At 33.1% G+C, this 23,802-nt stretch overlaps 2 protein-coding genes and 1 long non-coding RNA gene across 4 annotated transcripts; all 3 read left to right on the plus strand.

Annotated features, from left to right (window-relative positions):
• The first annotated feature begins 1,597 nt into the window (after positions 1-1,597).
• LOC106713546 (transcriptional regulator ovo) lies at positions 1,598-17,203 on the plus strand. 2 transcript variants are annotated; one of them, XM_014506363.2, is made up of 4 exons: positions 1,598-1,963; positions 12,798-14,515; positions 14,878-15,303; positions 15,572-17,203. In XM_014506363.2, the coding sequence occupies exons 1-4, from the start codon at positions 1,801-1,803 to the stop codon at positions 15,755-15,757; spliced, it is 2,493 nt and encodes an 830-aa protein (XP_014361849.2). In that variant the 5' UTR covers positions 1,598-1,800; the 3' UTR covers positions 15,758-17,203. The 2 variants fall into 2 exon arrangements, with proteins under 2 accessions (XP_014361849.2, XP_014361850.2); XM_014506364.2 differs by having other exon boundaries at positions 12,798-14,458; positions 15,572-17,202.
• A 1,169-nt stretch (positions 17,204-18,372) lies between these two features.
• On the plus strand, positions 18,373-19,607 carry LOC123721024. The gene is made up of 4 exons (XM_045678034.1): positions 18,373-18,443; positions 18,836-18,913; positions 18,987-19,143; positions 19,402-19,607. The coding sequence occupies exons 2-4, from the start codon at positions 18,848-18,850 to the stop codon at positions 19,605-19,607; spliced, it is 429 nt and encodes a 142-aa protein (XP_045533990.1). The 5' UTR covers positions 18,373-18,443; positions 18,836-18,847.
• Positions 19,608-20,680: 1,073 nt separating this feature from the next.
• On the plus strand, positions 20,681-22,228 carry LOC123721037. The gene is made up of 4 exons (XR_006756128.1): positions 20,681-20,781; positions 20,894-20,912; positions 21,373-21,477; positions 22,156-22,228. It is a non-coding gene; the product is annotated as an uncharacterized LOC123721037 (long non-coding RNA).
• The last annotated feature ends 1,574 nt before the right edge of the window (positions 22,229-23,802 follow it).

Consider the following 23,802-nt stretch of genomic DNA (forward strand, 5'->3'; position numbering starts at 1 on the left):
GTAAATATTACCTAATATAAATAGTTGAAGGATAACCGTTAATTTAGACTACGAAATAAAACTGTTTTTCATGGTATGATGAAAGGAATTTTAAAACCCTTTGTTCCAAATTTAAAAGTTGTAATCTTTCACCGAGTTGCATACAAAATGTAAGTGGGCGGGAAGGTCCTCTAAAATCTTTAAAATATACTATAGATAAATGAAGTAACAACGATCCAGATTTTTTTTTAAATATGTATTAGAAACTCTTCAAGTCATAAGTACAATATTTGTTTAAGGATACATTTCTTTCACATTTAATTTACGCTTCATTGCATTTTTTCAACTTTTTTAAAACATACTTTCTCCTTATACAACAATACAAAACATAAAGAAAACTCCAATAGGGTATTACAGCTCCGCTAAGACATCCAAATCTCTTTACAAAGACGCCGATGCCCAGGGTAGTAGTGTTATCTTGTGATTCCAAGAAATGATTTGTATCTAACAAAATACGGTTTAATGCTTATATTTATGTTTTATGAAATTCTTAAGACTCAAACTCCGGTTACGGTAATACTTTTAAACCGGATATAAGGAATACTTATATGCGATTTCTATAACACTCAACATAAAGCATTTGTATATTGTTTACATGTGTGAAAAAATATTTCGGTTCCTCTAAACAAGAAACTGTTAAAAAGAAATGGTGCAATCAAATTTGTGCGGCGATATTTGAAAGACCAGGAAAGATCTATAAAGGGCCCGGCAGTGGCAGTCCACACAACGTTTGGGTTTAAACAAAGAGATGTAGATTAAAATGGAAATTTTACTAACAATAAGGACCGTAAAGTTTATTGAAGTAACTTTAAAACTTAATTTGGAAATCCCCGTTTGTTTAGTTGTAAAATATCCGTAGTTAATTGCACTCTATTTGTTCCTTTCATTTGTTAAATTCTTCTCACTAATTGAAAGACTGCCGCCATGCGAGCGGTCTACGTTCTAAGATTTTTGTCTGAATAATGAATATGTATGAGTGCACTTCGCAGCGACACATGCATAAAGAATTATAGTTATATTGACCTTAAAATCATTGCGCAGTATCTACATTTAGTATAACATGCATTTTATACCGTTCTCCTTCATTTCCTAAGAATACATTTTAAGATTTATAAAATTTTGATGAGTCATTTTAGTGATTCGTTTGACACAGATTTAAAGTAAATTGTTCTTGGAATTACATACAACTTTAGTCTCAGAAATTTTCCTTCAAAAGTTATACGCACACGTTAAATTTAACTCCTATGTAAGCTTGAAAAGGAAACTCATAATTCTAAAATTAAGTAAAGGTATTTTTGTTTCATTGAAATTAATACCAGACGATACACAATAGACAAGGAAACAAAAGCGGTATTGTTAAATGATGTCGGGAGGAACGTCTGTGCGCAAGCACTTTTACTGGAATCTGTATGTGTATGGGAGTCAGCGGTCGGCGGGTGGGTTGCGATGTCTGCGCGGGCGCACGGGGCGCTCAGGCGCTCGGGCGCACGGGGCGGGCGGCGCCGGCGGCGCGGGCGCGGGCGGACCTGTCCGGGCAACGGTGTCGCGAGCGCCGCACGCACACTACCTCTCAGTCCTCTCGCAGCGGCCAACGGTACCGCATGTGCCGCTAGCTGCTCCGCTACAAACAAACAGCCACGCGAGGAAACTTACCGTGCAGTGTTATGATGCAAACTTGTGTTGATCGTGCCTGGACGGGGTGAATACTTTTAGACTGATCGCATAGCAAGGATTGAGTGCAGTGCTACTTAAAGCTCGAAGATGCCGAAGATCTTCCTGATTAAGAAGCGGTTGCACGAGCAGCAACTGGGGCTGCAGGAGGGGCAGGAGTTGCTCGCCAGCAAAGCCGACACACTCTGCCCCGGCTCGCCTCTTGATGACGGACCCATTGCTCTGTTGTCCAAGAAGGATAAGGAATGCATCGGTAAGTTCTACACATCCTATCATATAGATTTAATCTTGTTATTTCCTCAAATATCTTCCTAAATCTCTTTATGAGTCTTCTACATTAAAATTATACGCTCCTTACTTTGACATTTTGCTCATCTAAAGTACTTTCTTTCATGCAAAATGGTTTTGTTTTTTCTACTCGTCACTGTTTGTTTTATTTATTTAAGCGGAACCTGATTTAAATATAACGTTTTATTTATCACTTCCTCCATAACGGCCACTTGCTCGCCAAAAAAAGGATCTCGCACTTGCCCAGAATCCAGTTTTCGTCCACGGCGCACCACACAACAGAAATCTACCTGAGATCATGTGGGAGTTGCGTGATCCTTAATTTTTTAGTGTCATTTGTCCGCAGACTCATATTAAAACTTTTCAGTTGGGATAATATGAAATACTTTTTTAATTGAAGGTTTTGTTACCTACACAAATAATGTCAGGCTATTGAAGTGAATTATTATAGTGTTATCATTTTGTAAGCAAAAAGATAAGGTATTTGTAAATTAAACGGAAAATATTCTTGTTGCAAAATAAAACAATTGCAAACGGTACCAAACTTTAGTAATGCATCAGTCTTTTAATACCTAACATTTGAAGAGACAAATCAAATAATAGTTGTCAATCTATGAGAATGGTCACCCGAGATTTTAACGGTCTCGGATGGTTACAATGTGTGAATCATTGAAATAACTGTCGAGTTTTTGCGTCTTTCCATTGAATGTTTACTCTTAAAGATGTGCTAAAATTTGACCAAATGATTTTATTTTGTTTTTCATACATTGCATATATAATGTATAAAATAATTGGGAAAATAAACAGTACAATTAACGATATCAGACCAAATATTTGTGCAAATTACTTTCAGTACATGTTAGACAAATTTAACTCCAAGATATTTATTTTGTACAAATTTTTCCATAGTTGATAATTTACTAAAACATAAATATGACAATTCCTATAAAATATGCTAGATCCTATAAAATGACCGCAGAATCTTAATCAAGTTTCGACACGTACGAAATTCTATCCCACTAAGATAGACTTGTACCGGTGTGTAAGATAGACGTGCATGTATATTGTATATGCTATCGCATTATATGAGGACGTATATGTACGGTCAAGTTGAGAGTCACAGCACGAGGCCAGAATTGACCGGATGATGGCAGCGAGGTGTCAATGATTGCAGCACAATGGCGCTGTTTCCGGCAGCCATTACTATTCGCTTTGTATTTAGGTTAGTCACCGCAATACCAATTGTCCTTTTAAACTAATTGGCTTAGCTGTTGTATGTGTATTACGTGCAATGTTAACATCACATGTTTTTGTCAAGCAATGTTAATAAGTTATTGTTAATCATAAAAACCAAAAAATATATATATAATTTTGATAATTTATCGCATGAACATGTTATACGGTAGGCGATACTTTAGAGGAAAAAATAGTCTAGCCTTTTAGAGTACTAATTAATTCCACAAATATGCCGGAAAAATGTTACCCTCATTTAGCAAGCAATTAGCAGTAAGTCTAATTTCAAACCACAGTAACATAAGTACGGCATTACTTATAAGTTTTTTAACAAAGTAAAAATTTACTAAGATAACGACTACAATAAAAACGATTAATGGCACCGTTAGAAGCAGGCTTCGCCCGCATAAAGGACGTTTTCGCGCAATTTCTAATGCGTAAGGGGACACAAAAGGGTTCATTGTATAATAACAGGTGAAATGTCACCTGTACACAAAGGGTGCAGATACATTAAACGCCCAAGGTAATAGGAACAAATTGATCAATGTAATTCGGTTGATTTAAAAATCATTTTTAAATTACAATTCAAATATAAATTAAAAAAAATCATCTATCTAATCTTTAGGTAAAAACAAACCAAGTCAACGTCTTTGAACTTTGTAAAAATATGAGATAACAATAGTACAAAAGATTTCAACGCGTTACTTATCCTGTTATAAAAATATCGAACATTTTAAACGTTTCAAGGAATCATATAACTTAACAAAAACTACAGTATTTTTAATGATAAAAACGTTGCATTTTTGGTTATTTAAGTATATCATTCTTAAATATTTTATCAATAAGTCAGTCGTAATAAAAATTACAGTTACAAATAATTTGATAATAACGTTATTAATGTAATATTGGGTAAGTGGACGTTAACACAAATTGTTAAAGTTTAGAAATTAACTACAAAGAAATTAATGAAGTTATACAAACAGGTTTTGCTAATTACGTCGTAGTAGGTCAAAGCAATCGCGTTTACTGCTTCTTGTAAAATTCATTAAGAAGCCTATTTTACTACATGAAGGTTTACAATTGAACTTGAAGATAATAAAACAAAACGCATATGTTTTTTTAATTGTAAGTATAAATTGAATTCGGACGCTTGTTTTCTAATGATAGACATTCTCAAAATTTGTTTAAGTGTATAAAATTAGGCTATTAGTAGCAGCAACAATAGAACAAAATTTTTAGTCGAAGCTCGACTATTTCGATTAGCGTTATCTTAAAAAAAAAAAACGCAAACAATGTCTTGTACTTAAAAGAAACAAATAAACGCATAATACAACAGTAAAGTTATGATTCTCGTACTTAGAAAACTAAACGTTAATTAATTTTGTTATAACGAAGAAATTAAAATTATGGACCTACATACTTGTCGGTATATCTTTATACACTTAACCGGTCTGAGGGAGTTGCGAAGCGCAGCGACTACGGTTATCACAGGGGATCGTATGTCGGTGCATAAGACTTAACTGTCATAGAAGCATTGAGGTGTAAACCCTTGTCGTAGTAAATTAAGTGCGAAGAAATCCCTTGTTCCTTTGCTCTGATAGACAAAAAACCACAGCCAGTAAAAAGACAGTTTAGATATACTTACTAACTTTTAAGAAGACGTAGTTTTGCTACTAGTAATTAAGTTGCCTACGATAAGTCAGAAACGTTATTAATTAAATTTATATGTCTCTGGGAACTATGACCAAAAATAATCTTGCTTATAATACAGTAAGAGTTAAAAGAAAATCTGAATATTGTGTTTAGGAAATTACTACAAAATTCGTAGAGAATTTAACAGCTTAGTATACAAAATGATAGTGTCTTAACAAGTGCGCGTGCGCATCAATTACTGATCCCGCGTGTCATGTTGACACTACCATTGGGGACAAGGGTCTGCTTGTATTGACTTGGCCTTATACGGAATGTTGCATCGTCGTCATGTTCTTACAAAAGGCTTCAAGTTGATAGGGTTGAATGGGACAACTTCAATCCCATATCAAGAGTTTATTACTTCAATTGTGAAATGTTTCATAGATGTCTGTCACAAGTGTTCTCTTTTTCATTATTTTCACATACTTTTTTTCAAACTTAAAAATTATGTTGAATGAGAGAACACTATTCCATAAATTTTGTATACAAAGGCTTTAGTTTATATGCGGATAAGCTTAAGCATGTCAAGGTTTTCATATAACGGTTCTTTTTTTTTTTAAACTATATTTAAGTTAGGTTAAATACCGGAGAGGATTCATAGTTACACAATAAATTAAGAAGTTACATAGGCATGTCATGTATTTGTAAGTTAGCAATAATCTTTATCAAGCATCGTCGTGCACAAACAGTTTACTTTTTGTTGTAAAACGAAGAACTCATTTCACCATGTGGCCGGCAGCGCTATTGTATCCTTTGCCCATTGTGTTTCAGCTACCTTTTTAAGGTTTTGCTTTTGCAAAGATCATAAAAAATACTCCGATTGCATTCATAATGGAACTGCAAAACTGTTCTCGGAAAGATTTCTACTCGAACAAAGAAATTTATCACCGTACATTCATTTAAATTTAATCTTTTAATTATTTCGCTTGAATACAGCCTTTCTTGAGCCATAGTTAGGAAGATCGAGAATTTAAATTTTGCACATTTCCCGTTAGCTTTTTTTATTCCTTTATTCCTTTATTTATTTTAAATTACATACATTTAAAATTTTTAAATTTCAGACGCAACTCAAACTCTCTTGAATGAATGCAAAAAAATTGTGATCAAATGGAAGAACTTGAAAGTCCACATATCTATAGAGTCACATTCGAGTGTTGCCATTAATTTTTTTGCCATGTCCCCTGGCAAGATGCGATACACGTGACGTGCAGGCATTTGTTTCTAGGAACACATCCAACGACACATGTCCCGGTACAAACTTCGCGACAACGCACCAGTTTCGCAACGATCATTATATGCGGGTCCGGTCGGTTTTTAATCGCACACGCCACTTTTAGAATTTACATCTGCCGTTGTTTTAAAAGAAAAAAATACTAGTAGCTGAGTATACATTGCCTAATATAGTTCATTTTATTGGCATATAGATAAGAAATTAGACTTAATTATTCACTGTAAAATATACATGCATATACATTAAAGTACTCTTCTTTAGGATTAAGCTATTTTCTAAGTATAAACTAAAGGGCATTCAAAAATTTCAAAATAAGTTCTCCAAAATGTTATCTATTCTAAAAAGCGTACAATCTCAACTCAACTTGTTAAATCCAGAAAAGAATTTTTCTCATCCCTTGTCCAGTGAGGCGTATTACTTTCTACTTAAACGAAGGCACAAAAAACGTCAGCTTTTGTTTAAATCTAATCCCACCTGATCCTATTTCCATTCGAATATTGGCGCCAACGTCGGATAAGCTCGTTGTATTGTTTAGGGGTAAAATATTTCTTTCATAGACGATTAGGTTGACAAAGTATTTTATACCAACAATTATGATTATTTGTATCGAAGACAATCCATCAATAAATTGTCTTTTTGGGACGGCAAAACCATTGCGCCTATCATAACGATAGTGTACAACATACATGATTAATATGGCCGCTAGTTTAGTTTAGTTTTAACTTAGTAGTCCAATTGTTCAGTTAAAACTGGGCGTGTATAGGTAAAACTATAAAACTTTGTCTAAACACGCACAGTTTTTAACTCTTCAGTTCGAATGTTTATTTAAAATTTAATTGAGTAAAATGACCTTAAATTATGAAAATTAAATACAATAGTTTAACGACGTATAAATCAACGACTTTTAATTGTATTAACGTAAAAATATAATTTCCTTTAAACAATGGGCGTGTGCTTAATTAAATTAATCAAGTCATGCGTAAACGGCGTGAGTAAAATCAGCGTATACGGTCATTCATTAGAATTTGCGATTAGTGTAAGTTACACGTGTCAAAAAAAAATTCGTTAGTCGCAACGAACACGATTTTATAGTATATTTAAATTCGTTGCGAACAGTTAAATGCATAACAAAATATTTACTACGCATTACTCCATGTGACTGATTTCCTTTATGCATACTTATAACTAATGATCAAAGATGCAATTCAAGTACAATATGAAATGTATCTGAAGTTGTTGGAGTTAATAACAATTGAATGGAAATAACCCTGGCAACCGTGATTTGTCTTTATTAGTTGCTATATGATGTAGAATAGATCCTAATTGATAATAAGCAGAAATAAACTAGTGACAAAAAATATTATTAATAAGCCACCGTGTGACGCACTCACTTCTTGCCTTGCCCTCACTCATGCTCTTAAAATTATTATTTTTTTAGAATTTCACATTCTTTACATTTTTTTATCGTGAGGTTTTTATCATGTTGAAGGTGTTGAATAAAATTTTATTTAAATACAAGGTTTTCCCGCGACTCCGTCCGCGCAGAATATAAAAAAACATAAAAAGTAGCCTATGTGTTTCATCAAGATCCGTTGAGCCGTTCCGGAGGTACCTTCAAACAAACATCCATCTATCCATCCATCGAAACATTCGCGTTTATAATATTAGTAATAGTAATTAGAAGTAAGATTTATACATTTAAGTGCACCAATTAACTACTTATCATGATTTCGATGTCAATATGATTCCAATATTATAAAGCAACCCTTTTTTATCGAAAGGCATTAGTGAAGAAGACTAAATGATGCCTTTATCAACATTTTGACATCCCTAAAACGGTTTTTAAGTTCTTGAAGGTAATATAATGTTGGATAACATAACTTGAAATGATTCTAAGTATCTAAATATATTTTAGAAAGTAATGTTAGCGAAACATATATAATCTTAACATAAACACTAAGAAATGTTAGCAAATATCTATTATTCTTTCATATTACGTAAATGCATATTTATAACGAAGTTAAAATAACTGTAACAAATATTTTAAACAAAATATATTCGAGCGAGTTGTTGTCAAACCGGAGACGCAATGCGAAAACAAATCAAATGATCGCCATCTTAGATACGAGATTTTTTTTCTGTAAGCTAACCAAATTAGTTGACTGTAGCCTTGAACACTTCGCCAAACATATTTGGGTCATTAACCCTCGCCAAATCTGGTTGTGATTCACACCACGATCAAAGTAATAATAAAGACTCCAAACAGTTTTTGTGGCCGTTCGTTTAGAGACACGAAGTTTTAAATCGAAGTTTTTTGTTACACCAAAGCAACTGAAAAATATCCGGAAGATTTAGTAATTACTTTTGTATGCGTCGCTTTGAAAGTTATTTGGTGCCATCTGTCAGGTTAAAAATATTTTTCATTCAAACCCGGCTAATAAACAGGTTCATTACATTTACTAATTAACATTTTAACCTTGACCTTCGTAACTGTGTTTCCAAGCAAAAGAAATGATAAAAACATGTGTTATACATACGACCGTTTTGCACGCAATTTATCGAAAAACTAATTTGATGAACATTCGTGTTAAGTGTTATTTTAATTGTCGATATAATTTATTATATTCACAGTTATATAAATAAGCTGACAAAAAAGAACAACGTTTAATATTCACATGGCACGTACGGTCCCCATATGTCAGCAAAGCGTACGAAAAATAAATAATTCAGAACAAAAAGTGTCCTTCTCGACGACCTTTCAACCGATCCTTAGCTCGGCCACTCCCGACTCATCGTGTACCGTGTACTATCGGTATTTAAGTCGATAAAAAAGGCTTCAACGGAGTTTTATGTGTTCTGTGTCCGAAGCGGTTCTTCATAGCTGTCTTACGTTTTATTTAATGCGTTAAATGCTAACAGCGTCCGATAACCCCGGCCGCAAGGACACGATAGTCGCTGCGCGATCGCACCGTTTCTTCTACATAATATAACACTAGAGATATATTAAAAATGTACGTAGACTTGAGAGTATTTATAAATTTATTTTTCTTTTCATGGATTAAAGCAAGCTTATAATGAAATGGAATAAAAATTACCAATGTACTACAATTAGTTCTATAACTTAGAAAACCGACGTAATTGAGGAGGCCGCTTCAAGGCTTAGAATGTGCATAAGCCTAAAAGTTATTTCAATAATTTACTAGAATATCTTCGATGTGCTAAAACAATGCATTGAAAAGTCTTAAAAGTAAAGTCAAATACTTGTTGAACCACAATCTTAATCATCGTTAATTTATACAAATTATAAGTAAATTACCGTTTAAAAAGAATTACGCGTCATAGTTTCTGAGCAAAATATTGCGAAATAACGGAATTTTGTGGTTACTATTTACATTTTAGATTTAATACAGAAACTACACGACTGAATTTATCATATCGCATCTGATTCAAAAAGCAATAAATTGTCTTTATGATTTAACTTTAAAAGGACAGAATACAATAACAAACTTTATTAATTATTAATTTCATATTTTTGATCAATATCTTTACATCACTTGATTTAACTGATATAAGTTATGACCATTTTGTCCGAATTAAGGTCCGTTCACACAGACCGGGACGAAGAACAGAGCAAATTTTTATCGCAAATAAAATTGAACTTTACAAAATTGACACAAAGTTTAATTTTACTTTTAAAGACTTTTTACCCTTGCTCTTGATGAAAACCGTGCAAATTAAATCTTATTCCAATCGTATTATGTTGAATTTTATTTGCAACATAAAATAAACTGCTCTCTGCCCCGGTCCGTCTGAATGGACCCTTATTACGGCAATTCAAGGTAACGTGTTACTATTCCTGTACAGGAAACAAAGACTGAATAGATATGAACATGGTAATTAGGAGGCCTTGCTTAACCGTATCACAGAGTAAAACAGCACAATTTAAATAGAATTCGTTAACGATGATTTCAATGCTGTCTGAATGCGGTACTCACGGCGGTATGGTAATTTTCAATATTATCAATACGTGTTACCTTTAAAACAATTTAATGTTAATGGTACTTGAATTAAATTATGCAATAACGTAATGTTATCATGCTTAAAAATACAAAGTATCATTGTAAGGGAATAGTGTAACAAAGGAAATTATGACCAAATTTAAAGTTGACTTCGATAGCTTCAGAACATTCTAGTATTCATGTTATTATTATCCGCGGGTTTAATACCTAAATACACGTATAAGAACATAACATCATCACTGTCATTGTCTTTGAAAAAATAGATATAACAATATGTTTTTGTACGGGTTTTTCTGCAGTGGAAATCCACGGTAATGAAGTTATGCTATGTTTTGGTAGCAGTATTGGAAATTAGAATGTCTTAAGAGACCTTTTTTCACAATGGTGACTCAAATAAACACAATATAATATTATACGACCATCTTATCAGGTTTCTAAATGTCAGCAGACACCATGAAAAAACAAAGAATACAGTATGTCATTTTAATTAAGATGCTGTTATGGAAATAACATTTCAATATTATTAAATACATTTCACCCATCTGTTATTTTTTTATTAGTTTTGAATTGTTAAATATTACCTTCAAATTATTAAAAATTTAGGAAGGTAATACACATGATTAAAAAATACAAAGTAACATACTTTTAATAGATTAATATAAGTCTATACAATAATATAGACTATAGAGTATAGAACAGTCTAAAGAAAAATTGATATTTTTGTATGTAACTAATAAACTCCAAAACTACTTCTACGATTTCAAAAATGATTTTGCCATTTGAAAGCAACATTAACACCTAGTAACATAGGCTATATTTATTTCTAAATAAATTCCGCATGGATGAAGTCGCGGGCAAAAGCTAATATAAAATTATTCTCTTAAAATAATTGGTCAAATGGAGCTCAACATCGATTCGTGTTTTAGACTTAACACGTTTCATGCTGCTTTCATTTCTTTCGTATGAAAATGAACACATGAGGCAAGTCGGAGCCGCTAAACGTTTTTACAAAACTTTTCTTTATTTCTATTGTAAAAAAAAAAAAACAATTTATAATAAAGTATCATTATTTATGTCAAAAAATCCACACCGTCAAGTGTAATAGTATACTTTTATTTGCTATAATCCTTTTTTATTTTGTTGGTCTGTGGGATATTATCTCAGTCGCGCAATTAGCGTTATCGTTTCTATCTCACCGCAAAAGGCAAGTCGGCGTTGGTATTCAAGACCGCTACATCTGCGCTACACGTAATTCTAAATTCGTGAGCTAATAAAACGTTTGTCATTTTTTTTTTGTCAACTGCTTTTGAGCATTTAAATATTTATTACATTGGAGTTATATTTTACTTTTATAGTAAAAAAAACTAATGACCTTTTATAAAAAATATACTAATTTCTGATTTTCTTTTTATACTGCTGTTTAGAAGATATAATTTTGATAACAAATAAGAAAACTGAATTATAAAGAGGTTTTCAATGGCAAAGACTTCAAGATATATATATGCTGCTTTATTAATTTCCTTCAAAATTATATTTTTAAGAATTTTTGATGACTGCTTCTGAAAGAAAATGTACGTACGCATACATTTAATTATACTTTAACTGCAAAGTTCACGTCACTTCATTGAACATTCAAATATTTTCCTACTGACTAAACTTGTAGCCATTATGTAAAGAGACGTCTAGAGGACACTTCTAAGAAACGTTTAGGATTGTTTATAACCTAACATAAAAGTATTTGCTAGCCTATTTTTGGAGTTTAAATATCGCTATAAAATTTGTAAACATTTACGGAGCCGACAACTTTTTGTATTACTTTATTGGTGCTGTATGGTGGAAAAGTTCTCAAATTTAACTCCGTGCCGTCACGCCTAGCTGCGCAGACGCATACAATTACGAGGGATATAAAAAAGAGATCCCAACAATGCAGGCCTCGTCCTTGGGTCCCTAACAAAAGCCGAGAAAGGGCAAAGGAACTCGTTTGGTCCAACCTTGGGACTTTCACTTGCTACCTACTCATGTTTTTCTATATCTAATAATGTTGTCGTTTTCGGTTTTTATTATTTTTAATAGCACTTATTTGAATAAATTTTCACTAATATAATTAATCAAAACAACAAAATATTTCAGCGATCTATTTGTTCTAATGATAATAGTCCTATGAAATTTATTAATAATATATAAAACTTTTTTCTACTAAAATAAAATATATTAAATAATAATGAGAAATACCAAATTAATTCGTTAATAATACAACCGTAGACAGGAAGCGTTTAAAACCCATTGGATGACAGCCGGTCGCACTATTGGTTGGCACATTTAGCTCGAGATTGAATCTGTCACTACGGTGCGCGTCAATTATTATAATAATGACACGCACACATGCAGTAGAGTTGTAGTTGTGTATGCGGAGGCGAGTGTTACCGTTATGGAGGCACATACCAGTGACGTCAGCGAGGCCTTATGGCTACGACGCATTACGAATACGTTATAAACCAACTAGAATAATTACTTTTATCCAATAGATTTATATAACGACCAATTTTCTTCAATTAGTTAGAAAATGTTAATACATATTATGATTTCCAATTGAATTAACATAGGATTTTTATTCTTTTTTTCAGATCGAGATGTGTTCGGAGAAAGCAATGGATCAAGACTTATGCATGAACGTCGCACGAAAGAACCGAGGAGATTTATATCATCCATACTTGGCGGCGATATTCCTTACGGAAGTCACAGGGGTCACGTCCTTACACAAGCTGAAAGGAAGCAATATTTGCCGGTCGAAGAGAAGAAGGGAGATGACAAACCTCTCATTAAAGAAGAGAAAGATCCATTGGAAAGTGAACCCGTAATCCTACCAACCAGAAACTCACCATCACCAGAGTCCGTACCGTCTCCTAGTATCGATCATAATGTAACATGCCAAAAAGTATCAGTAATTCAAAGAACACCATCACAGTCGCAATTTCGCGATGGTAAGAAAGAATTGTCGGAAGTTACTGTCCCACCAACGCTGCCTACACCAGAACCAGAACAGGACCAGCCAATAGATTACGCTATAGCGAAGAAACGAGGAGAATCCGAAGACGAAGAAACAGAAAAGAAGATAAGAGAACAAAGGAGGACAAGTAGCTCAAAAATTGCTAATAGCATCTTGGCTAGGCCAGTTTTGGTTTTGCGGAATTGTCCAGCAAATAAAGTTCCAGGAATTATTAATGCTGCTGCTGGACATGGTCGATCAACTGGTGGCAATGGGACCAACTCTAGTTCACAGAGCAGCGGAGGGTCAGGAAATTTTAGCTCAGGTGGTGGAAGTACGGCCCCGAGCTCAGGAGGCGGAGGTGCTCTCGGAGGCGGATCTGGAAGTGGTGGAAACGGTCGAGATGGACGATCAAATTATGGACCGAACAGTCCACCGACAGGCAGTCTGCCTCCTTTTTACGAAACTCTTGGTCCTTCAACGAAAAGTGGCCAAAACTCATTCAATGCCAACAGTAACTTCTCCAATGAGTTTAACATGATGAATGGATTTAACATGGAATGTGAGAATAATGAAAACGCAACTAATTTCCCAGAACAGGGTAAACAATATTCCTTAATGCAGAACGCACATTACGGATTAGCTTTAAAAGACGAAGAAATAGACTATGAGAATAAGTTAGAAAATTTAGGTGCAATTGGTAATTACGGAAGTAATTTCGATGTTTCTATGGTTGTTGATATGGGTGAAGACGTTATAGATAATATACAATTTTCAACTACATTATCCTTTACCGGATCTAACGAAGGAATTTTAGGAAATTTATCTGATTCTGCGGAAGACTTTGCCAATTTATTAAATAATCATGTTGAATCCATAACTGATTCTGAAATAAGGGAATCTTCATCAATAACTCCAGACTCAGTTCACAATCCATCGGACATCCCATCGCTGGCAGAGCAAATAAATCTAAGCAGACAGTATTACGAGAAAGCAAACTACTTAGCGTTTGCGAGTCACGAGCAAAGCCCATCATATAATTTTCCTAAAGAACGCCCAGATCTGTTAATGCATTTAAATCCGGCGCTCCTTCAACACAATGAAGGCCAGATGCAGCAACTTCAAATCCACGTGCAACTGCAACAGAGACAGCAAATGCTATCTCCCGGATTCCCCTTCCCTAGTCACTCACTGGAGCTGGATTCACCGACGGGCGTGTCGCTGCCGTCGCCCGGCGGGAACAATTCCTTGGACGGCAACAGCCACATCGAGAGTTCATCGCTCAGCCCCGCTGCCGCTGTAAGTCTGAAGAAAGGCTCTGTCGCCGATAGCAAAATTCAAATCTTGCAACAAAGGGTAAGCATTCATTGATTTTAAGGCGAAGCTTTTACTTTCTTTTTTCAATGTCATTCTGAAACTGATTTTCATTTACAAAGATGACATTGAATATTCAAATTAGAAAGAAATCGTTATTACGTAACGCTGAGCCTTAATCAACTTATGCTTCAACCTGCTGCGATTTGTTTTTTTAAAATTACAAATGTTATTTATTTCATATATCATTTAAATCATTATTTTATATTATACATTTATTCATTTATTTGATACATTGATTAAGCTCAGCTTTATCGAGTTTTGTCTTTTTGTATCCATACATACACAATTTGTAAATAATAGTTATTTTACAATAAAAATAAGACGATAAATTTCTGTTACAGTTGGGTTTACCGGCAGAGCTTCCATTGGAATTTATCAACGGTGGGCACGGTGTGAAGAATCCCCTTGCCACAGAAGCGAATGCGAGACAAAGAGAAGAGGAAAAGAATAAACAAGTATTAGTGAGCGAGGACGACCCTACGAAGTTTATCTGCAGGGTTTGCTCGAAGAACTTCAGTTTACAGAGGCTACTGAACCGGCACATGAAATGTCACTCGGATGTTAAGCGATACCTGTGCACATTCTGCGGCAAGGGATTCAATGACACCTTCGACTTGAAGAGACACACACGAACCCACACGGGAGTCCGACCTTACAAATGCAACCTCTGTGAGAAGTCATTTACACAAAGATGCTCACTAGAATCTCACTGCCTGAAAGTACATGGCGTACAGCACACATATGCTTACAAGGAGAGAAGAACTAAGGTAATTTGATTTTCATGACAAAATTTAACGATATTTTCAGTGCAGATTTTCAAAATGTATAAAATAGCTTTGGCAATACTTTTATAACTTCTATTTTTTTTTCGTTGCAAAAGCACTAGTTGACAGTCGGATACTACAAACACCAACTATAGTGTCAACTAGAGGCACTGTCTTTGTGTAGCGAAGTAAATTATACGAATTAAACACATTTTATTTATAAGTAAGCTATTATTCCATTGATTATTAATTTGAATAATACTTTTTACAGATGTACGTGTGCGAAGAATGCGGTCACACCACCTCAGAACCGGAAGAACACTACATGCACCTTAAGAAGCAACACCCTTACTCGCCTGCACTACTCAAATTCTACGACAAGAGGCACTTTAAATTCACGAACGCATCGTTCGCAAATCAACTGTTGGGACAACTGCCGATGCCTGTTCACAACTGAATATTATAAATATTTTCGACTGATGACATTTAACAATTATCTCAATTTAATATTGAGATCTCTAGGTACTTAATAATTTATTATTCGCTTTTTTCCAATTTGGAAACATAACAATGAATTATGTTATGCGATGTATAACGAATTTATTCCGTCCGTTATGAGTGACTCCTATCGAATTGATTAAATTGACTTTAAATTTCCCAGTGCTTTATGAAATCAATATGCACTAAACTCTTCTTAGTAATAATGAACATTGTCTTCCAAACTAATTGTAAACATTCCTCGTTTTAAATCAATTCGTATTGATATATGGAACTTTATTAATTTAAAGTTCCCAAAAATACCTTTATTTTTTAACAGTCAAATGAAAATATACTAGCCTTATAGTTAGGCATGACTGCAATTAAAAAATCAAAGTATCGGGTATGATGTGCAATCTTTGGTGATGGTACGGGATTATGTATAAGTTTAGTTTGTAACATAGAATAAATAAAGATAGCTTTAGTCTTAAGATATATTTGAAGTTATTAAAATCGTAATTGTGAGCTTGATTTTAATTCAGCGTTGGACTGCGGTAGTTACAGTATGGTGCTAGACGGAGAGCAAGTAGCCGCTGATTTAAAATGAAGCCGTTATGGACCGGATGACACTTATTGTCCGGTTCATAAGGTTATTGTATCAGGCGTTCCCTAAGCTTGATGAAAAATTAACTCCACAATAAGGAATCTCTTTCCTCGATTTAGTGATACTAGCTTCTAATTATCTGTCAATATGTTAACACAAAACTTTGTCACAATTTTTATGTGTTTTGTACTTAATGTTATGTTTGTTCTTTGTTGGTACTTAATATGATGTGAATTTTTTTTTTTTTTGTAAATTAATGTGACCTCGAGTGGTTCACTAAATGTCGTACCAATTTTAAATGCATTTCTAGAAATATTTATATTATTTAAATTATATAATTGATCGGTTACAGTTTGTGCTGTGAGTGAGTGTGAGAATTATTCGTGTAACTAAGTTATTTAATGAGTTGATTGTTACTGCATAATTTTACATAGAGGTCGCGTCGAGAGAACGTGAAGCGCTTCTACGAAATTAAATATTATAGGAACAATAAGATGCTCAATTTTCGGTACATTTGCGCTTTCACAGCGAAGCTTGTGGATGAATTTTAAAATTGTAAATATGTCTGAATATAGTGAGTAGTAGTAAAAATATCATCTACTTTTCTTAGTAGTACCTAATTAGTGTTTATGAGATTTAAAAAAATTAATAAATTGTTAATGTATTTTTTACGATTTGTAAGATTTCATAATTTCTGAAAATTATAAATATATTGGCTTATCGTCGTTTTGTTTGTATACGAATAAATAGTAGCGCTGTATCTCGATCCTAACTAAATACTTGTCAGTTGCATTTACTAGCATTTTCATTGAATTATCAAACTTAAGTTCATATTTTAGACACAAACATTTTGTTACTCTGTACTGATAAGCAATATATCATGATTAAACATATCTCTTTTGTTTTATTAAAACTTTAATTATATAAATACCTAGTGCTCAAGTTATTCACTCAAAAAGAAGAAAAAAACTTACTTAAATTAATAAAATAAGTAATGAATTTGTAGCTCACATAAAATTGAGGACAGATCAAATTGAAAAAACATTATTGTGTATTAAAATCATACAATAAATCTAAACAAACGAGTCTGAACGAAAATTACCATAAAATTTTAATCTACCACTTCAATCAGATTACATTGGTAATAAAACAAATTGATTCAATAATTTCTCTAGAGAATGAATAGCTGATTAGTTTTTTTTTATAGATAAGATATAAAAACGATATAACGTTTATTTAAGACCAGTATTGTTACAGTTATAACGCGACAATGGATCCTAAGTCCATTCTTGCTCGAGAATACTGTACTAAATTCGATAATAAATTACTTTGGATTATTAAATTCGCGGGATTTTTTCGCTTCACAACGAAAAATGGAAGAATTACTCCTAAAAAAGCTTCAGCTAGCATATTGAGGGCTGTACTTGCAATAATTTCAGGCAACTTTTCAGCATTTTACATGTTCTATATTTGCTACTTGAAAACTAATTTTTTAACAATAGCTGAAGTAATCATTTTAACCCTTTTTGCTTTATTACAAAATGTTATTTTACTAAACATTGCCATACCGAACAGAAATTCTGGTTTAACACTTCTTGATTATTGTTACGAAATCGATATACTCTTTGGTGTACTGGAGACGAAGTTTATGAGAGATACAGTGGATAAAGCCTATCTAATAGTAACCATTTTTATTGCTTCATTTCAAGGTGTAACCGTGGTTGTCTTAATTTTTGCCTATCCTACTCCGTTTTCTATCCACGTTGTGGGTACCGTTTACTTTGGTCTTTTATTCTTTATCTTTTACGATGTTTGCTTTTTACTCACACTTTATGTTTTTCTCGCCTTAAGAGTCCATTATATAAACGTAGCTATTATTAAAAGAGCTAATTTAAATTCAGAACATTTTCCAAAGCAATTCTTATTCGATGGATTAATATGGAAGAAGGAATTCGACAATTTGGTAACATTTCACAATTTTGCAAGTTCGGATGATTTTGTTGAAGGGTTTAAAATTATCTTCAAGATACTACGACAGTTAGAAAAGTGCTATCGATTCACGGTACGTTGTATGTTAGAAGTTATTAATGTAATCCTTAATTTTATTTATATTATAAATGCGAATGTTTAAATGGCTGGATGGATGGATAGATGGATATTTGTTTGAAGGTATCTCCAGAACGGCTCAAAGGATCTTGATGAAATTTGTCATAGATGTAAATCATAGTTTGGAAGAACACATATTCTACTTATTATGTTTTTTTTTCTTCCGCGCGGACGGAGTCGCGGGTGGCAGCTAGTAATATTATAAATCCAAAAGTAACTCCGTCTGTCTGTCTACATGACAATATAAAATGGTACTCGAAGTCAGTGTTTCACGCGGACGAAGTCGCGGGCACAGCTAGTTAGTTACATTTAAGGTTTGCTGTTTACGATATGTGTATGTATTTCCAGGTGTTTGTGGGCATGTGTACGGTCACAATAGGCACATTTTTGTGTGTACCATCTGTTATTACCTACGACAAGTCTACGGTAAGTATAAAAATAAAAAATCTTGCCACTATACGGAACTGTTTATTTAATTTTGTTATAATTTCCTTCACAGGATTTCAATACTTTGCGAATAGTATGCATTGTTGGCTGGGTCCTTTTAGGTTGGATATATGAATACGGAGTAAGCCAACAAACTGATTTGTTTTGTCGACAAATAGACAAGACCAAATTAGTCTGCTCCTATATACAACTCAAACCGAGCAGTAGTGGTAAGTGTACTGTATGCTGACAGGCGTACAAGCATACAACCTATTGGTGACTCGGATAGGACTGCTAGGCAGTAAACAGTACTGCCAACATAGCCACATACATTACAGTAAGGTTATTGTTCATAAGAATAATAGCGTTACGAGACAACATGCCGTCTAAAAACAGTATGCTTTGTTATTTGCTATTCATAGATCGAGTTCGTTCAAAATCTTTGTTGACCACAAAATAGTTGTTTATTAAAGAGTAATAATTTTCAGATGATATTTTGGAACTGACCAAAAGAATTCTACGTACGTTAGAGTTTCGCGATCCCCGACTATCTTTGTACGGGATGTATTACATGAACACTGGCTTGGTACTGCGCATCGCCGCTTCAAGCTTCGTCTACATCACTGTTCAACTGCAGATATTAATTCCGGCAATAGAAGAAAATAGAACCGACCTGTCTACCACACTACCTTAACATATTTCAGAACTGTTTTTAAATAAAGAAAGTTTTCGAATATTTTGTTTTCATGAATCATTTCTTCAAAACAATTTTTCGTTTTCAGTTGTGACAGTTTTAAAATATATTTAATGCCATCAATTTGTTTCAATCATTTTGGGTACAAACGAAGTAATATCAGCCAGTTCTGATTCATTTCTAAACCTTCTCACATTTAAAGTTACAAACTTCTCCGCTGTCGTGACTCTAACGAATCGTCACGCCTTTCAAAGGAGTTTCTTAATGGCATTTAGAAAAACTATCATTGACTCGACCTTGACTCTGCACATTGGTCCAAACAACTTAAAAAAAGAGTGCTGACGGCGCGTCATATGCTGACGTGCGAATGTAGTGGAACATGCATTTGGCGATGTGGTAAGCTGTCATTGTGATGCAATGCCTTCATGCGGATCCCTCTAATAGTTAAGCCAAAATACGCGCTTAAACTTAAACGCTTCGTAAGCGTTTTTAATTACACTAACGCTAAAGCTGAAGTAGCTAACAAAAAAGATACAAAACTTATTGGAAGTCAAAATTAAATAAATAAATAAATAAAATAACATTTAATCCTTCGCACCATTACAACGCAATCAAAAACTAACATATTACAAAATAATTAAAAATACATAAAACAGAATAAAATTAAAATTACACTAGAATAAAGAAACATTTATAATTAACGTTGCAATGCTGACCGGATAGGGTCCTCACTCAGCTTAGTATGCTGGGTGCTCCTCTCTGGAACACTCAGCGCTGATCTTCCGCGAAAACCCTCAAGACTATCCGCACGCCAGTTGCAGCGGTGGATAACCAAACATAAATATTTATATATAAAGATAAATTTAATAATAATATATAATAGATAATTTTAAAAAGAATTACACAATAGATGATGAGTATTTCAAATGGTTCTCCATAATTAGTCATTGATCATCGCGGCAAAATAAACGAATTTGAATAACAAAGGTTTCGTGCGCAATAGCATATTAGTTCAGGTGTTTTATCAGTGTCCGATTTTGTTCAGAAACAAGGAGTATATAATATGTTTGTTTCTCGAATTCTTTTAGTATTCGACTAGTGGTTGTCGAACTCATTGGCTACCATGAAACACGTACTTTGCTTTTTGGTAATCTTGGCACTGTTTGCATGCATGGTGAGTTTTTTAACAATCAAAATTATGAACAATTTTATCGAAGCTACAAAAATTATTTTTGAAATATTAAATTGAATTCAATGATTTAATTTCTGTGTTGTTTTTTTTTCAGTTTGCTATGCCTGCTGACGGTAAGTGATTTTAGTAATATTGTTAAATTAATAAAAATATATCTTTTCAAATATAACTTCCTTTTATTCTAATGTTTTTGTACAATATTTTTTGATTTATATTGAGATACATATTTAAATTTACTTTGTCTCCCAAGTAGGGTTGGCAACAGGCAAGCAGCTGGCCGTAAAATATAAAACCTTACCGACCCCACTTGAGTAGGATAAGGACAGGGAGATGATGTTTCAGTGTACAGAATTTTCACAAAGATCTCTGTACCAACGATAAGTTTTAATATAAACTGTTTAAACTAATATCATAAAGCAAAAATATTTATTTGCGGTGTAAAAATTCAAACACTATAGAATAACCCCTAATAGGAACAATATCGAGTTGATAGGCTAAGTTATATTGTTTTATTTCCAAACAATAGCAAACGAGTTGCTTTCTAAATATTCATAATAATATTATCTTTTTCAGGTGACAAAAAAGATCCGCCCACGCCACCAAAGTCGCCGAATGCGATGGCCTACTTTGGAAAGGCCGTGGCCGACTGGACCACCGGCATGGAAAAATTAATACCTGGTAAGAAATTATTCTAATTCATCAAATAATAATGTATGTATGATAAACTAGCTAGTTCCTATGCAGTTTCATCCGCATGAAACTCCACTAGTTTCCGTTATTGTTGACATTTTAGCTAAAACTAAACTATAAAACTTTCAATTGCAAACGTCAAATGACAACGAAGGCTCGTCATTGGCTGAGAATTACCGTTACCGTGGCAACCATCCATCTTTTATCCCTTTCTCGTACAATATTTTTTTTAATTTACTTACCCTCTAAGTTTATTGGCGTGAAAATATATACCCTAAAGCGTGTCATAAGTATAGAACTTTTTGAAACAGAATTATTCAAAAGTATGCCGTGATTTCTACGATTCTACGTTATAAATGTGTGTTTACGTTTTATTATATTTGTATAGTTTAGCAGGAAGGCAATTCAAACCAAATCAGTCCAATTCAGTATGAACCACTTTAATAATATCCTTATACTTTTAATTTCTTTATCTAGCTCTATCTCTAGCTTTCGCCCGCGACTCCATCCGCGCAAAATTAAAAAACTTACTAAGTAGTCTATGTGTTCTTCCAGACTAAATTTCATCAAAATCCGTTGATCCATTCCAGACATACCTTCTTATAATATTAGTCAGATTGATTTTCAATATTAATGGTCATGCTTTAACGTTAATATTATTTTCAGGTAACTGGTAATAGAAAGCAGCTGTAAGTAATTTAATATGTTATAGTACAAAATTAAACGGTTAGAAGATATAATTTTTAGTTTTATTAATTAATTTTAAGACCCTAAGAAAAATGTTAAACAAATACTATCCACATTGACTTAAAAAAAAAGATATCTTACCAACGGCTAATTTAATACTTCCGATTTTATATCTGAAGCACATGTAAATGGCTCGTTGAAAATTAAAAAAACAAGAGGCATTTAAATTATATGTAAAGATGTTATTTAAATTACATCTTTACATTTAATAAAATGGAAGTATGACAATCGAAAAATATCCACATTTGGTGAACACGTATTTGCGTAGATAATAACGAAAAAACATTTTTTAATTTCTTTGTAATCTTCAAAACGGCTGGGGCCCATTTTGAAGGGACTTTGACAGAATCTTATGTATGTGGGAATATTAAAAGCTATTAGTTTTTTTTATTTCATTCTACGCTGGCGAAGTTGCAACCGCTAATTATTTAATAGAATAAAAGTCTGCTGATTCAAGTTGTTTTTTTTATTTCTTAGCAACAAAATGAAAAAAAAACAATTTCATTTATGATTAAAAATGGTTTGAAAAATTTCAAAAAAAATTATATTTTTAAGTAAATTTACATGAACCTTATAATGATTTGATTTAACAAATGGATCATTAAATAGTAAAGCTTATTTTGTGCCTTTGTATATTTAAAACAAATTAGAAGAAATTACAAAATTATAACTAACATTTTAGGCACATGTCTCTCAAAATTTTCAATATATACTGTGAGTTTTCACTGCTGTGACAATTGGATTGTCATCCCTTACATTCTATTTAAAATGACAGAGATAGCGAAACCCAAGACCCATCCACGAACCCACAAACAAGACAAAAAACGATAAGGAGATATCAATGAGGAGAAAAACTGAATGCTATAAGTAGGTATCGGCAGCGTCAAGAGTCCGCTGTCATCTGTCAAAGTTTTTATACGTCACTCTAGATATTTTAATAAAAATTTGTCCCTTGTTAACTTTGCCGGAGTTTGAAACGAGCACCGAAGCCAGAATACAAAAACAGCCTTTTTTTCTATAATCTATGAACTATAATTGAAAAATTACTTATTTTTTATTATTTCGAGTGAAATTTTACGGAAGTCTGCTGTCACTACCGACCATAGAGCACTTTATATATAAAGTAAAATGTTTTTTTGTATGTCTTTATTTACTGGTTCTGTTACTCCTGATCATGCCGACATCTACAGTGAGCAAAAGACAGTTTTTCTTCCCATTCGATTACTCTAAAATTTTAATACCCTGTGATTTGTGGCAATAATGTTTCTGATTTATAATTTATCATACAAAATAATAACCATTAAACGTTAAGATTATAAAACTAAATAATTTTATGAAAACTAGTTTAAACTACTATTTAAAAAATGTATAAACTAATTAAAAAAACATTAAAATCATATTAAAAAAAAAGAAAAAAATTTAAAAGGATATTTAAACTTAGATTCAATAACCAAAATGAGCATTTGATAAATTATTAAAAATTAATCAAAAAAATCTCACCTTTTTATACAAAAAAAAACTACACTTTTTGCATTTAAAGTTATTCGGTTTGCGTTATTCTTTTCA

Source organism: Papilio machaon, chromosome 5 (assembly GCF_912999745.1).
Source record: "Papilio machaon chromosome 5, ilPapMach1.1, whole genome shotgun sequence".
In the NCBI taxonomy this organism is placed as follows: Eukaryota; Metazoa; Arthropoda; class Insecta; order Lepidoptera; family Papilionidae; genus Papilio; species Papilio machaon.